General features: G+C 56.6%; 1 protein-coding gene across 1 annotated transcript; it reads left to right on the top strand.

Moving 5' to 3' along the window:
* Positions 1 to 3214: 3214 nt before the first annotated feature.
* Positions 3215 to 16165, top strand: PITPNA (phosphatidylinositol transfer protein alpha). The gene is made up of 12 exons (XM_070956523.1): positions 3215 to 3385; positions 4336 to 4366; positions 7057 to 7202; positions 8088 to 8179; positions 9706 to 9713; positions 11933 to 12007; positions 12436 to 12519; positions 12966 to 13043; positions 13234 to 13344; positions 13512 to 13634; positions 13748 to 13816; positions 14158 to 16165. Exons 1-11 carry the CDS (start codon positions 3366 to 3368, stop codon positions 13793 to 13795), a joined length of 816 nt encoding a protein of 271 aa, XP_070812624.1. The 5' UTR covers positions 3215 to 3365; the 3' UTR covers positions 13796 to 13816; positions 14158 to 16165.
* The last annotated feature ends 269 nt before the right edge of the window (positions 16166 to 16434 follow it).

Below are 16434 nucleotides of genomic sequence, written 5' to 3'. Positions count from 1 at the left end.
CCACAAATGCTGAGCCAAGGACAGGCAAGTGCCCTTGAAGCGTGTGCCAAGTGCCAGTGAGGCAGCAAACCCTGGTTTGGCCAGGAGGGAGACTGAAGGCAGAGGAAAAGGAGGCTGCAGGGAAGCAAACGGCCATCCTCATCGGCATTTCGCTTTAATAGGGGCACACTGGGGGGCTGACAAGGCCAGAGGGTGCAGCATCTAATCTGGCACTGCCATCAAATTTGGCTGATGCTTCTGGTGCCTTTAGCCAAGAGTGCGAGGAGGCTGGGCAGCATGGCTACAGCGGGCCCTGGCTAACCCATTGCAAGTCGTGTGCAGGGCCCAATCCTCCCAGTCTCTGCTCAGCACCCCATTTCTGAGATGGGTGGAAGGTGGCCGAGGGTGTTCCAGGCTCAGAGCTTTCCCTGCCACTTTGACAGTAGCCCCCTCCACCTCTGCCACCCTTGTGGATGGCTGCATTGGCCAAGCCGGTTTCTCCTCGCCTCTGGTCACTTGGACCTGGAACCTCAGCCTCGTGGTCCTCCAAAGGCCTGGCCCCCTCCTCCTGGTGCACAAGGCCTTCTCTTCTGGGAGACCCTCACACCCTGGCTTTTAAAGAGCTTTTCCCATGGAGATTGCTACAGTCCTAGAGTGGAAGCCATGCAGGGCCAGGCCATGGGCTCTTGTGCTGCAGGGAGGAGAGGGGGGGCTGTGCCAACCTTCTTACCCTGTGCAGAATTGCTTTCCCAGACAAGCCAGGAGAGGAGAACCCTGCCTGCTAAGGTCCCACCAATGGGTCTGTGAGTCTGGGGACTTCTTTGGTAGGCTTATGGGCTGGCTTTTCATTGGGACCTCAGGCCAGCAGCCTCAATGCCCCTTGCTATTTCCTCACACAGCTACCACTCTAGGTTGGGAGAATGGGATTGTCCCAGAGACCTTGGGGGGCCTCTGAGCCTGAGGGAAACTTCAAAACATCTCTATGGTCCCAGAGTACCACCCAAACCACTACACCATTGGAAGGGACTTGGAGGTCTTCTAATCCAGCCCTCTGCTCAAACATTCCAATCTGGACAAAAGACTATCCAGTCTCTTAAAAACTTCCAGTGTTCAAGCACACACAACTTCTGAAGGCAACCCATTCTGCTGATTACTGTATCTTTTGGAGTATAAGACGTTCCAAAGTATAAGACACACACTAGTTTTTGGGGAGGAAAACAAGAAAAAAAATTTTCTGCCTCTGCCTGCCAGCATCCATCGGTATTCATCTGGCTAACATCCTTGCAGCAAACATCACACAGCCTGGCCAGCTTCAGCACGTTATTGCAGCCTGATTCTGCACAAGCAGCTGATTGGCAGTTAGATCAGCCTCCTGGAATACCGTCAATCAGCTGTTCCTGGCCTCAGGGATTGCCACAGCCCATTGCCGCCTCCGCGACGCGTTTTTTACCTCCACATGTTGCGTTTTTGGCCTCTGCACACTCTGTTTCAGACCCGTTCCAGGCTGCTGGGATTGCCACAGCACACTGATGTTGATCAACGCCTCCGCGCATCGCGTTTTCAGCCTCCGCATGCCCCGTTTTTGGCCTCCGTGTGTCGCGTTTTCAGCTGGTTCCAGGTGGCAGGGATTGGCGGCGGTAGCGATCCCCACTGCCTGGAGCCAGCCAAAAACATGATGCATGGAGGCCAAAAATGGGACGTGCGGAGGACAAAAACGCAAGACGCAGAGGTGGCAATCGGCAGCGATGTACTGTGGCGATTCCTGCAGCCTGGAACTGTTCTAAAATGGGAGTGTGCAGAGGCTGAAAACGCGATGCACGGAGGCCAAAAACGGCCAAAGGGTGGGAGATGGTGGGTGGGCGGGGCTTCAGCAACATTCGCTGTATAAGATGCACAGACATTTCCACCCACTTTTGGGGGGCGGGGGAAAGTGTGTCTTATACTCTGAAACATACGGTAATTGTTCTCACTGCCAGGAAATTTCTCTTTAATTCTAGGAGTACCCAATTCCTGCAACCATTCATCGTATGTTTTAGCCTCCAATCCCACCCCCACCCCGAACATCTTTGTTGCTCTTCTCTGCACTCTTTCTAGAGCCTCAACATCTTTTTTGTATCATGGTAACCAGAACTCGAGTCAGTATTCCAAGAGTCAGCGCAAGCGGTATCAACACTTCCCATGATCTTGATGCTATTTCCTCTGTTGCTGCAGCCTAGGACTGCATTAGCTTTTTTGGCGGGTGCAGCACAATGCTGGCTCTTGTGGTAGTCCACTAGGACTCCTAGGGCCCTCTTGCAGTTACTGCTGTTTTAAGCAGTAAAATCTGGCGGTTTTTAAGAAGACATCAGACGGCCATATGGCATAGAGTTTCCTGCTTGGCCAGAGGGTTGGACTAGAAGACCTCCAAGGTCCCTTCCCACTCTGTTATTCTGTATTCTGCATCCTTTCCATCCTGAAGCCACCCCCTGGACGCCCACCTTTTTGAACGTCAGCACACACAAGTGGACGGAGGAGGACTCTAAGAATCTCCGAGGGGGAAGGGGAGGGCTCTTCCTGGGGTCAGAACTCTGCATTCCCAAGGTAACTCTGCCGCTCAAGGTAACTTTTTAGCAGTTGTCGCAATGCTGGCTCATATTTGCCTTGTGGTCAATAAGGACACCCAGATCCCTATCACGACGACAGTCTTACGAGGTAGATCAAAACATCGAACTCCACAGGGAGATCTTGCAGGTCGCCCCCTCCACCCACCCCCCGCCGCCGCGAGTCCCTTCTTCATAGACTTTCCCTTCCCGGGACTCTGACCTTCAAAGCGGCTTCTGTCCGGGCCTTGGGCCCGTCTAATGAGGCCCTCCCCGAACTCCCCCCCCTCCCCTGCAAGATCTTTTCTGAGGCGCCTCCCCTTGCAGGGACCCTCGACAGGCGCCCTTTGGGGCTGTTCCGTGGCTTTTTAATCCGGGCTTCGCTTCCGCCTCGCGCTTCCCTTCGGCGCCTCATCGGGTTGCATTGGAGAGTTTGCTTCCAAGCCGCGCCTCGCAGGGCGCTCGGCCGGCAGTGCGGCACTTCGCGCTCCACGGGCGCCGCTTCCCAGCTCACCGCGCGGGGGCGCTCGCCCGGCCCTTCCTTCCCCCGCCTGCCGCCGGCTAAGGGGAGCCAGGACGGCACCGCCCCTTCCGCGCGCGTGACGCCGTGCGTCGGACGCCGCGCGGTGACGCAAGCCTGTTGCCGAGGAACGCCGCCCGGTGCGCCCGCCTCCCCTTCCCCGCCGGAACCCCGAGCGCGGCGCCGGGGACGGAGGGGCCGCAGGGCGACGGACAGCCGAGCGGAGGGCGGACGGGCGGGCGGACGGGCGGCGGGGCCGCGCCGGAGCCAGCGGAGCAGCGTCCGCCATGGTGCTCGTCAAAGAATAGTGAGAGAGCGAGCGAGCGGGCGGGGAGTTCCGCGGGCGGCGGCGGCGGCGGCGGGAGGGAAACGGAACGAGGGGGGGGGGTTCGGCCGGGCTGGCGGCTCCCTTCCCGGGCCCGCAGGCGCCGCCTCCGCCTGACCGCAGTCGGGCGCCGAGGCGGGAAGCGGGGCAGGCGGGGCTCCCCGGCCAAGGACCCCTGAAGGTCCCGCCGCCGGCCCGGCCTTCCCGGGAGACGCGGCGCCCCTCCGGTTCCTGCGTGACGGGGCGGGATTGGCTCGGAAGCCGCTCGGCCTTGGCCGCCCGGGACTTCCCGCTCCAGCCGCTCCCTCCTTGGCCTCCGTGGGGCGGCCTCCCCCTCCCGGCTCCCCCGCGTGACCTCCGTGGGGCGGGGGGGGGCCCGGGATCCTCTGTCCCGGTGCGGTGTTGCCGGAGGTGGCTGGCTCGCATGGCCCGGGCGGGCGGCTCCGCGAAGGGCCCGCAGCGCGGAGCAGCTCGCCCGTCCAGCCCCCCTCCGTCCCTCTCGCGGGGCTCCTCCGAAGCTTGGAAGCGCCGACCGGGCTGGCCTGAAGCAGCTTCCTCCTCCCCCGCCCGCCACCCGTCCGTCCGTCCCCCGCTGGCGGCCTTGTGGGTCGGTGCAGGTCCCCCTCTCCGCCGCCCCGGGCGCTGCCGCTGGGAGCCGCTTGGCCCCGGAGAGCCCCGCGGAGTGGTGGTGGTGGTGGTGGTGTGTGGGGGGCTGAGATGCCCTGCCGTGGCTTGCGCCATGAATCCTTTCCCTGGGTGGGTGGGTGGGTGAGTGAGGGCAGCGGCGTCTAAGTAAGCCTGTATTGTCTTCTTGGGAGCGGGGCGATGGTAACTCGGCTGCGGATCTCTGGATCGTTCCGGGCGGTGTCGGGTTGCCCCTCTTGCGGCGAGCGAGGCTGCTGCCTAACTGCGTTTCTTCTGCTCTCTTGCAGCCGCGTCGTTTTGCCTGTGTCGGTGGAGGAGGTAGGTCTTTTGTGCCTTCTTCTCTTGTCTGCTTTTATTTTACTTTCTAAACCAAGGTGTATAGTCACCCGACTCACACACAGATGACTCCGGTTGGCTTACAACATTAAAAAAAAAAAACAGTATGAACCCCCCTCCCCACCCTCCAGCAGCAGCAGCAGCAGCAGCAGCAGCAGCAACAACACAGTGGGATGGACCACTTGATCGGTTTCACGGGTGGGGGATTGCCCTCAGCCCATTGACAAAATCTTTTCGTCCTCGTCTTGTCAAACTTGTGGCTATTCCCAAAGCTGAGGAAAAATAAATGGAGACTAATATTCCCTCCCTCCTTCCTTCCTCCCCCCCTGCCCCCTCCCCCGCTTTTAAAGACATCTAGCCAAACTTGAGGGCTTGCTGTGTGGCCTTTTGAAAACTAACCACGGCAGCTTCTGCCTTCGTAGGCAAGGAACTGCCTTAGATGCAGTAGGGGAACTATTAGGAGTGGAGGGGAAACAGGGAAATGAATTCTTCAAGCAATTCCTAGCAATTTTGGGGGAAGTTCTGATACACTTGTAGAAAGGGCCATTTGCCTGTGAGCCTTCTTGGGCTCAGAGGTGTGATCGCTTTTCTGCATGACAGCTCTCTGCCCAAATTTAATTTTTATTTGGGGGGTGTTACTGTCACTTTGCAAGAATTGTACAACCTCTTATGTTGGTTGTTTTCTTTCTTGAGCTTTTTTTATAGTCAGGAACAAGATTGCAAGAAAGTTTGTGTGAAACACACTTATTGTATCAAAACTGGCTTCCTAAAAAAGCATTACTGTTCCTTTTTGGGACTCTTGCTTTTTCTCAAGCACTGATTGTTGAAGGAAGTGGCCAGTAAACTTGAGGAATTCATTATCACATGATCTGGGGATAACCTCTCACTGGAATGGCTGTAAAAGTGGTTGGAAAATTCCTGGAGGACCGGATCACGCACCCTCCTTGAGGAAGTCTCTTTCTTACTGTTATTTTGTTCTGCCTCCCCCCACTAAAACCCTTTCTCTGATTTTGGCTCAAGTCTATCAGGTATCCAAGCTGGGCAGAATGCAGGGGAAATACCATAATTAGGACATGAGTTAACATAGAAACAAAGGAATAAACCAACTTTTATAAATAAGTAGCTTTTCAGTGGGTCCCCTTCTGTATCCCATCAACTGGTCCTGCAGTTGTTCCTAATTGTGTCTCCCTGATGGGGAGACATTGACTGTCTTTCCACCTGCACCTCTCAAGTCCCCTCTCAGACCACCCTACAACTCCGTGTTGTAACCCTTTGATTGACAGTGCCCTTCCAGTCATCGCCACAGAGTTATCACGTGTCTGGCTGTGTACTGCGGGCTGGAGCAGCAGGCCTCCTAATGCCAAGGGAGCCGCCGTGAGAGGTGTATGTGAGAAATGAAACGCTGGGCCTCGGCCTCATCCCGTAGGGCTGCGCTTATGCTCTTGTCTAGCCGTCCTTTGCCGTTCCTCCGTGTTTGTGCACTCACCTAGGATCAAGCTTCTCGTCACATAAACCTTCCCATTCTTCTAGTCCTCTAGATTGTGCCCTGAAGTGCCCAACCACAGTCTTCAAATATGTGTTGACTACAGTGTCCATAATTCCTGGCTGCCATTGGAGGAAGTCCACCAGAGTTCCTCCAAGGGAAGGCGCCCTGGGTGTGGAAGCCACTGCCGCAGCAGCAGCAGGAGGAGGAGGAGGCTCCCTGGCACCTCTGCTCTGCTTGAGGCTGTCACGGATGGGTGCCAAGGTGGACCTGCCTCTGAAGCCCCTGCCAGCAGGGCAGTTCTACAGGCAGGCTGGAACGCCTTATGGGCAGAGGGGATATCCTGGTCTGGCCTTCTTGACAGATGTAGAGCTGAGGCTGCCCCTCTGGAGGTGTCTCTTGGGCGCACCATGCAGGAGGCTTCTGGGTTTGCAAGAGTGATTGGCTGGTCTGGTCATTGAATTAGGCTTCGTCTGGGCACAGTGTATGTGTGAGTGTCTGCTCAGTCGCCCTCTGTGCTCCTACAGCTGCTACTCCTGTGTCTTCCTGAGGCATGGGTAGGGGAGGAGGGGGCTTTTGCCAGAGCGGCTTGCCTCTCCCTCTGGAGCTAGGCCACCATGCAGGAAGGGCAGGGAAGGGGGCTGGTCTGTTGGGACAGCGGGCCAAAGAGCAGAAGCAGCAAGTCCTTCTCCCCCTGTAAACAGCACTTGGGATCCCCGGAGGGTCAGGCATTGCCGTGAGGGGCCCAAGCTCCTCCTTGTTCTGGTGGGGCCAAAACAAACGGGGTGTGTGGAGGGGTGACCAGCAGCCTGACCTCTTCAGGCCTGAACTGTACCTTGCAGAGGGGGAGGAGATGCGCTGGGCAGGCGGTTCCCATGGAAACATCTGCTCTTCCTTAAGCCCCGATGCCCTCCAGCTGGCCTTGGAACTCTCGGGCAGGGCTGGGGATGCCAAGGCTCTGCAAAGGGGGTGCAGAATCAGCTCAGGCGGACCTCCCAGCACCCCCAGCAGCGTGGCAGTCGTTTGCAGGCCCAAAACTGCAGGATCCTGCCCCAGTACCCCGCTTGTGCTTTGCTTCTCCCCAAATCTCGGACATGAGCACCAGGTTCCCAGCCTGCTTGCTGGCTCGCTCTGTGCTCAGCCCTCCTGTTTGGAAGCTGCTAATTCTGCTGTGTTTTTCCTCCTCCAGTACCAGGTGGGGCAGTTGTACTCTGTTGCTGAGGCCAGCAAGAATGAAACTGGCGGGGGCGAAGGGGTGGAAGTGCTGGTGAACGAGCCCTACGAGCGAGATGGGGAGCGAGGGCAATTCACACACAAGATATACCACTTGCAGAGGTAGGTGGCATTGGAGGATTCCCCCCTTCACAGGAAAAGGCCGGGGATACAAAAAGAGCCAAATCCAAAAAAAGCTGGGATATTCCTGGCTGCTTGGCATTCACACAAATCGGCCATCAATGCTCACAGGATAAACCCATTTACCTAACATTCAAAAGAGACAATAAAAAATCCAGGAAGGAACTAAAAATACCATCCCCTCCTGCATTCAGAGAAGCAAAAATCCACACCAGACAAACCATCAGGCAAAAAGCAATAATCAAGGAATAAGGAGGAAATCAACCCATCTCAAAAAGCAAAAACAAAAAAACCCTGGCAGAGCAAGCACGGGCATCCCTCCTTCCCCCCGCATTGATGATGTTCTCTAGTTGGGTAATGAAACGCCTGCAAGGAAAACACCTGCTCAGAGAGCACCAAGGACCCCGCAGGTCAGCCCTGAGCTGCAGATACTTTCTCCCGTTGGGAGCGGAGGCTTTGTTCTAAGGGATTCCCCCCAGGCCTTTCCTCGGCTTCGAGCAAACCTCTCAAGCGGTGACTGCTAGTCCTGCCCACCTCTGACACTGACAGGTCCCAGCTTCTCTTCCTGTTCCTACGGAGACAACCTGCCGGTTTATAGTCAAGGGTGAAGGGGTTTGGTGCCTTCTGTCCCTAGGAAACCTTTTTGGTCCGGTGACATTGGGACAGGCAGAGGGAAGGCAGGGTGGCATCCGGGTGCCTGACTGTTGGGGAGGAGCTGGGGAAAAACCCCTCTGCTTCTGGAAACCTTGCTTAATCTTGAACCCTAACCACCACAGTCGCTGGCAGCAGGAAGAAGAGCAGGTGGATCCCGTCGGGACCTTCTGCTGGGAGGCCTGGGTGAGCTTTGACCTCTCCTTTGTCCTGCAGCAAAGTCCCTCCCTTTGTAAGGATGTTGGCCCCTGAGGGTGCCCTGGACATTCATGAGAAGGCCTGGAATGCCTACCCTTTCTGCCGGACCGGTGAGTTCTGCCAGGGCGACTGCCGCTGTCTTGCTGGACTTTGGGTGGCTTTCCCAGGGGGCTTGGGGATGCCAGCCCTTTCCTCCGGTGGGAGGTGGGACGGGTGTTAGAGTGGTGTCCTAGGTGGGTTTGCTCTGGGCAGCTGTTCGATGCTTTGAGCTACTTCAGAGAATTTCCACAGCTCAGGCTCAGCCGCTCTTCTGCCTACTCAGGGAGGGAGGAAAACCTCTGCCAGCGGCACGGCACCATTTCGGGGGAAGCCTGGCCGTTCTCTACCCCCCTTCCCAGAACAGCAACCGGCCTATGGCTGCTGGGCAGCCCAGAAGCAGCTATTGGGTCTGGGCTCGGCTGTCCTGCAGGAGCCCCTCAGCTCAGCCCTTTGAGCCGGTGGCCTCACTGCCCCAGAGATCCTTCCATGCACAGCTAATCTGCTGTTGTGGCTCGGCTCTGCCCCTGCCCTGGCCTTTCCTCCTCCGCACTGCCTGGCTTGCTTCAGCTGCTTGAGGCCCCGTGGTCTGGACAGTGGGAGCTGGGTCTTCAGCACAGGGCGAGTCTAGGAGGGCTGACCTCCTGGATTAGCAAACTACAGGCCACCTTTCACCAGGAGCTACTGCAGAGGATGGAGGCTGTGTCCAGGGCTGGGAGGACTTGGGTCTGCTTGGAAGCTGCTGCCCTGCTGCTCACTGGAAGTTTGGCCTCCGCCCGTGCTTTGTGGGGTGTCCTCAGCCTTTGAGATGTCCAGGCTGCCTGCACCTCCTGGGAGGTGGGGCCCCTATGTGGCTGCTGTGTCTGAGCTCTGAATGTGAGGGGTGGGCTTGCTGCTGCTGCTGCTATGACCGGGGTCCTCTCCTGCGAGAAGCGGGGGGCGGGGGGTGGCAGCCAGTTACAGGAGCTGCCACCTTCCCCTCAATCATGGAGCCTGGCGCCAGGGCATCCAATTACTGCCCAGCGCAGCCCTGGGTTGGGTTACCTGGGTTGAGTTACCCATGAGTTAGGAGGGAGGGAGGGAGGGCCAGGGCTGTGGGGAGGGCCAGGCTTTTCCCCGGAGTGGTGGGGGGGGACTGCTTACCTGCTGGAGAGAAAAGCTCTGCTGGTGTTGCCAATTTTCTCAAGGGGGGGAAATGAATCCAAACCTGAAAGGGGGCCATGGGGCTGGGCTCCCAGGCAGCAACCAGAGCATGGCAGGTGGAGACGGGGTGGGGGTGGGCGGCATTGGATAGCGCACTGCCAACCCGGTGGGTAGGACCTCGGTTGTGCCTACCCTGTGTGGGGCTGGTGGAAGCTGACCTTAAAATAGGCATCTTTGTGCGAGGCAGTCCCTGGCAGCCCCCCACTCCATGGGGTGCTCAAGCTGGGTGGGGGGGCAAGCGGCAGAACTCCCTGCTGCATAGGATGAGGCGGGGACTCTGGCTAGGCTGGGCCCTTCCCGCTGATCAGTGTTGCTGGTGGGGGGAGCAGGCCGGGAGCTGTGGCTGCATCCCTGATTAAAGCTCTGTTTTTCTTTCCATGTCTCGGTTTTGGAACAGTTATAACAGTAAGTAGAGCTTCCAGCCCCTGTTGGGTAAGTGGCTGGACTGCCAGGGACATGCTGGCCTCGGGCGCACAGCCGGCAGTACTGGATCATTTTCATAGTCTGGGTAAGGCAGGAAGCTCCCTTTCACTGTCTGGAGGACCCAGAACCGAGGTCTAGAGAGCTTTCACAAAAAAATTTTACTTATCAGTCAGCCCATCTCACTATCTGAGGTAACTCTTGGTGACTTATTATTTATTTATTATTAAAATTTATATGCCGCCCTTCTCCCGTAGGACTCGGGGTGGCTCACACAATAAAAACCACAACAATAAAATACTAAAAACCAATTCGAATTTAAAATCCCCAAAATTAAAAGCCTCATAGTCGGTCAGGGAATTTGCTGAAAAAGCCATGACTTCAGGCCAGCGCGGAAAGTGCGGAGATTGGGAGCCGTCCGGAGCTCGGTGGGTAACCCATTCCAGAGGGTCGGTGCGGCCACAGAGAACGCCCTCATCCTGGGGGTCGCCAGCCGACATTGTCTGGCCGACGGCACCCAGAGGAGGGCAGCTCTATGAAAACGCACAGGGCGGTGGGAGGCCGGTAGGAGGTGGTCCTGCAAGTACCTCGGGCCCATGCCATGAAGGGCTTTATAGATAAGTACCAGCACCTTGAAGTGGATCCGGAAGGCCACTGGCAGCCAGTGCAGCTCGCGCAGGAGGTGTTGCACTGGAGTAATGGGAAGCTCCTGTAACAACCCGCGTGGCCGCATTCTGGACCAGCTGGAGCCTCCGGGTGTACCCCAAGGGCAGCCCCATGTAGAGAGCGTTGCAATAATCCAACCGAGAGATGAGAGCTTGAGTGACTGTGCGGAGGGCATCCCTGTCTAGGAAAGGCCGCAACTGGCGCACTAGGTGAACCTGTGCAAAAGCCCCCCTTGTCACGGCCGTTAGATGATCCACCAAGGACAGCCGTGAATCAAGGAGGACGCCAAGTTTGCGAGCCGTTTCAAAGGGAGTAAGCAACTCCCCTCCCATCAAAAGTGACAGGGTGACTAGATCAGGAGATGCCGGGATCCACAGCCACTCGGTCTTGGAGTCTGAGCCTGTTTCTACCCATCCAGACCCGTACTGCCTCCAGGCACTTAGACATCATGGAAAGGGCATCCCTGGGTTGATCCGGGGTGGAGATGTACAATTGGGTATCATCAGTGTACTGATGATACCTCACCCTGAAACTACGAATGATCTCACCCAGCGGCTTCATGTAGATGTTAAAGAGCAGGGGAGAGAGAACCGACCCCTGTGGTACCCCACAAGTGAGGGGTCTCGGAGAGGATCTCTGACCCCCCGCCCAAACAAACTGCGTACGGCCCGAGAGGTAGGAGGAGAACCACTGTAAAACAGTGCCCCCCGCTCCCAACCCCCGGAGCCGTCGCAGTAGGATACCATGGTCGATGGTATCAAAAGCCGCTGAGAGGTCAAGTAGCACCAGAATGGAGGAACAACCCCCATCCTGGGCCCGCCAGAGATCATTCACCAGGGCGACCAATGCCGTTTCCCTGCTGCAACCGTGCCTGAAACCCGATTGGTACGGGTCTAGGTAATCTGTTTCCTCCAGGAATTGTGGAAGTTGGTAGGCCACCATGGCCTCAACAACCTTCGCTACAAAGCGAAGGTTGGAGACGGGACGAAAATTGTTTTAAGGAGGCCGGATCCAGCATTGGCTTCTTGACTTATTTAGGATGCTGTGGGGGATGGGCAGTTTCCGGGGAAGGTCATTTTGATCCCCTCGGATGGCTTGTGAGGCAAGAATGGGAAGCCTTCCAGTTTTTTTTTTATTCATCCTATTTTCCTTCCGTGGCTTGGCCAAGACTTTCCTGTCCCTGCTCTTCACTTTCCTCCAGGCTCTTGGATCCCCTAGACCCTGCCAGTCCTCTGCCAGCTGCACCTTCCCAGCTCTGCAGCCCCCAGTTGAACTCCTCTCTTAGAGCTGGAAGAGACACCTCCCCCCACCCCCGGGTGTGCCTGCCTGGCAGCCCTGTTCTCACCCTGGGGCTTCAGCCAGTCCTTTGCCGGGGGTCCAGAGCAAGGCTTCTGCAGCATTTCTGCTCTCAAGCCAGAGGGATGCTCCCCCCCACAAGTGCTCTCCAAAGGGAGAGACAAGAGAGAGACCCTGGGCATCTAGAGGTGGTTGCAGGCCTGGCCTCTCCTTCCCAGCTGAGAGAACTTTCTCCTCGGTAGAATGAGTACATGAAGGATGACTTCCTGATCAAAATTGAAACCTGGCACAAAGCAGATACGGGCATGCAGGAGAATGTAAGTGCTGGGCAGGGACTTGGGGGGTGGTCTGTCTTTTGGTTGCAACTACACGGGGGACCCTCCCTGGGGACTTTTCTGGCAGGAACAGGAGATGGAGGAGGGGAACAGGTTGTCTACTCCCATATTCCACCTTGCCCCACCTGGCTGATGAGTTCACTGTTCTGATGGGCTTTCAAGTCCTCCCCTCCTCCCCCGCTTTTTGCTTTGCAAGGAGGAAGGGGGCCAGATGACACCCAGCTGCTCTTTTTAAAATGTTGACTCCCATCACTTTTGATAGCAGTTTGTTCTTGTATGTTTTTCTTGAGGAATTCCTTTGCAATTGCTTCTCCCCCCCCCAATAAATTCACTTTCAGGGATATCCTGAAAGCTGCAGCAGAGGAGAGCCCTAGATGTAGACTGAAACCTGCCCCTCCTTGTTCCTGCAGGTCCATAAACTGGATCCTGAGGAGTGGAAGAACGTGGAGGCCGTTTATATAGACATTGGGGACCGGAGCCATGTGCTTTCCAGGGTAGGGCGGCAGCGAGGGGATGGGGGCGGACAGATCGACGGGGAGGATGGCCACTCAGGAGCCACCTGGCTGGAATCTCTGAGGTGCCCTTGGAGGCCACTCGCCTGCAATGGCAAGACTGGAGTTGAGAAGGGCATGCTGGCTTGAAATCCAGGTGGGTGGGGGGTTGCCTTCTGTGGAGCTAAAGTGGGGGATTGGAAGGCCTCTGTCCCAGTTCACATGGCTTTACTGGCATGGAGCCTGCAGCCCCACCAGGCTGGAGGGCAGAGAGGAGGAGAGGCAGGAAGGAAGGGAGAAGGCCCACCCAGGCAAGTGCAGGGAAGGAGGGTGGGGAGCGATCCCTCCTTAGAGGTTCCTCAGAGCCTGGAAGAAGAAAAAAGCTTCGGGGGGGGGGGGTTGTCTCTTCCCTTTCCATAATCTTCCGGTTCCTCTCTTGTCCAACGCAGGACTACAAGCCAGAAGAAGACCCAGCAAAATTTAAATCGGTCAAGACTGGCCGTGGCCCTCTGGGCCCCAACTGGAAGGTAGGGAGCGCCTCTTGCTTGCTTGGGGTGGCTCTGGGACCTCCCTCCGAGTGTGTTGGGGGCTGAGCAGAACTAGAGCTGGAGGGGAGATGGCCAAAGGGGTCTCCCAAGACTGCCCCCCGGACAGCCCGGGCAGATCTCGAGAGGGCGGCCGTCCTGAATGGTGGCCGGTGGCCTTTTGTCTTTTCAGAAGGAGCTGGGCAAGCAGGCCGAATGCCCATACATGTGTGCTTACAAGCTGGTCACAGTCAAATTCAAGTGGTGGGGTCTGCAAAACAAAATTGAGAACTTTATCCAGAAGGTGAGCAGTTTGTGGCAGAAGCTACCGGCAGTTCCCCGGCGGCATTTGTGCAGGGGCTGCAGTGCGCCTGGGCCCTTTGGGAGTGCAGCCCCCCTTGCTGTGTGTGGCTGTGCAGGGACTTCCAGCCAGGCTTTTCAGCTTCAGGGGTTTTTCCCACTTTCTTGCAGCAAGAGAGGCGGCTTTTTACGAATTTCCACCGGCAGCTGTTCTGCTGGCTTGATAAATGGGTTGACCTGACAATGGAGGACATTCGTAGGATGGAGGACGAGACAAAGAGGCAGCTGGATGAGGTGAGCGCTTCAGGGACGGGCCTGAGGTGGGGCTTCCCACCTGGACCTGGTTTTCTTTCGGTCTCACTCACCTTTCCAAGGACTGGAGGTGAACGGCCTTTTCTCTGCCGCAGATGAGAGAGAGAGACCCTCTGAAAGGCATGTCGGCTTCAGACGAGTAGCATGGATTCCTTGACCACACGGTATGTGGCCAGTGGTGCCCTGCACTCGCTCCCAGGTTCAGAAAGAGGAGCTGCACCAGGGGGGTGGGGGGAGCTGTCTCCCTCATCGAATTGGACCCAGGATTTTGAAAAATAATTTTACAGGGACTCCAGATGGGGGTCTGCTGCTGGGGGGGGGGGGGGAGGCCATAAGCTGAGTGGGGCCTGAGGGCTGGCAGAGAGTCAGAACCAGGCAGAGCCTTTTCCAGGCAGGGTCCAAGATGTTTCAAGCAGCAGCAGCCCAAACCCACAGCTGCTTGGCAGTGCCACTCAGCCAGCCTTTCAGCCCCTGGTTCACTCTCATGCCTTCTCTCTCCCTCTAGTTTGCTAGAGTGTCTCCGGGAAGGCCAAGGAACTCCACCCTCTTGACCAGCGGACCGTCTCTGGACATTCAAGCCCTCTTCCTCCAGTTGGCCGGCAACTTCTGCCCCCCTTGCTAATTCTAGTTGCCCTTAATCTAGTGAGCAAATCCTTTGGTCCTGAGCGCCCGGGCCATGGTGTCCGGGGAAGAGGTGGCCCTTCAGGACAGCTGCTTCTGTGACCACCCCCTTTCCCCAGGGAGGGGCACACACCAGTTCTCATGTGACTCTTTGATTTCCAAGTGGCAGGTTTTGTTGAAGTAGTTTTGTGATGTGGTGATTTAAGAGTTCCTCGGCCCCTATCTTTGTTTCCCCTCTTCCGAATTCTGGGATGGCGCTGCACTTGTGGAGCCGGGAGCTCAGCACTGAGCGCCACAAATGCTGGGATCCGGAAGCCTTTTTTCTCTGTAAAGAATATTCTTGTCTTGGGTGCATCTCTGGCACCCTTGGCGCAAGTGTGGCTGCTGGCACACGGTTTCCCCAATCACCTTGTGGTCTCCTCTCCTTACCCCGCCCTGTCCTGAGGCCACCGCTGCTGCTTCTTTGGGGCTGTGCGTCCTGGAGTTCAGGAACAACAATGGAAGCCCCTCTCCACTCTGAGAGTGGGGAGGGTCTCACTCATCTGACCAAACCACATTCAGCTCCTCTTTTCCAGGGTTGCTTGAATTGGGGCTTGTGCTTTTGGAGGAGGTCCCCAAGCCCAGCCCTGGCGCTGGACTCCCCTTCAGACAATCAGATGAGCAAGGGGGAGAGAACATCCACCACAGTGGGGGGATTCGGTCCCTGGATCTCTGCCTCCCCCTCCGTAGCAATGTCGGAGGGGAGGTTAGAGTGGCCTTTGGGAAGGACAGAGGCTCCCCCCCCCATGCTCTTCCCCATTCCTTGCCAGCCGATTCGTTTCTTGCCTTAAAGTGCAATAAGCAAGCCTGTTCTGCTGTGGCCGAAGGGGTCTCCCTTGGCAGGGCCTCTGTGGCTTTTGTGTTGAGCCGAGAGGGCTTTTCAGGAAGTTGGCGGTTCCTGGGCACAGGAGGCAGAATTAAAGCGGGGCTGGAATGTCCCTGGCCGGCCAGGCCAAGTCCTTTGGGATCCGGCTGTGTCCCACTAGTCCTCCCTCTCCTCTGAGGCACGCGGGTTCCGAGTAATCCTCTCTCCTCCAAAACGCAGAGAACTACAACACAGAGAATTATTGTGTGGCTAAGAGGATCTGCTCAAACACGTTACTGTTCCCACTCCTGCTTAAAAGATTTGGGTTTAACTCGGAGGCTTTCTGGCGGGTGGCAGTGCATCTCTGGGAACAGATGGTGACATTTCGAGGATGGGGGAAAGAATTAAAACGACTCTAGTAGGAAAAGGCAAGAATTCTTATTAAAACATAACTTCCTTGCTTAGCAGCAAGAGCAAGACAAGTGCAGATACCCCCCCCCCCCGTGTCCTGCATTGGAGTTGACCCAGTGCGCCCCTCCCCAGCTGCAGCTGAGGCTCCTGTAGAGCCCCCTGTTCCCCATTGGCAGTGATGACTGCCCCCCCCCCCTTTGTTTCCTACCAAGGAGAGTGAGTGGCGATGGAGAGCAATGCAGCTGCTCCAGTGCGTTGCGTGGCATCTGGTTTCATGCTCCAGAATCCTCGACCCTGAAAGGGGTTTGTGGCAGGGGCTACGGGCCAAGTGCGGAGACACAAACAGCAGATTCCGCTTGCTTTGCATTGTGATGGTCGAAGCTCCGGTGGGTAAACACCCCTCCTCCCCCTTTTAGCATGCTCTTGTTTTTCTCTCTTTTCTGCCAAACCTGCAAGGACTCCCTGACCAGTCCAGCTGGGTTCCCCGTGCTATTTGTTTATCCGGCATTCGCTCTGTAGGATAGGTTAGATGATCTCCATTGTTTCTTTACTGTGAGTTGTGCCTTTTTTGGTCTCCCAATCTTCCAATACAGGCCTATTGGAAATAACTCTTAATAAAATCATAGACAGAAGAGCACCCTGACTAAGCTTTTATTCCGAGTGATTCTGGGAAATGGGAAATTCAATCTCTTCCTTAGGCCACCTTTCTTAGATTAATTTCCATTAATCAATTACAGTGACACAGGGGCGGGTTTCAAAACCCATAGCTATTGGGGTTTCGGGGCAAACCGGTAGCAACCCACCACTGCAGTGACAGCTGGGAAGTCATATAGGTAGTCCTCAGTTAATGATCCTAATTAAGTGTGGCAATTCTGCCACTAACTGAAGCAGCTGCAAAGTGGGAAA

Source organism: Pituophis catenifer, unplaced genomic scaffold (assembly GCF_029215685.1).
Source record: "Pituophis catenifer annectens isolate HBS135680 unplaced genomic scaffold, rPitCat1.0.hap2 SCAF_48, whole genome shotgun sequence".
Taxonomy (NCBI): Eukaryota; Metazoa; Chordata; class Lepidosauria; order Squamata; family Colubridae; genus Pituophis; species Pituophis catenifer.
This window is presented reverse-complemented; position numbering and strand designations above follow the sequence as displayed.

Bases quoted from the DNA above. Each gene is read 5' to 3' on its own strand.
- PITPNA (XM_070956523.1), top strand. From the start codon at position 3,366: ATGGTGCTCGTCAAAGAATA. The intron at 3,386-4,335 runs GTGAGAGAGCGA...GCTCTCTTGCAG, and splicing joins ATGGTGCTCGTCAAAGAATA to CCGCGTCGTTTTGCCTGTGT. The intron at 13,635-13,747 runs GTGAGCGCTTCA...TCTCTGCCGCAG, and splicing joins CAAAGAGGCAGCTGGATGAG to ATGAGAGAGAGAGACCCTCT.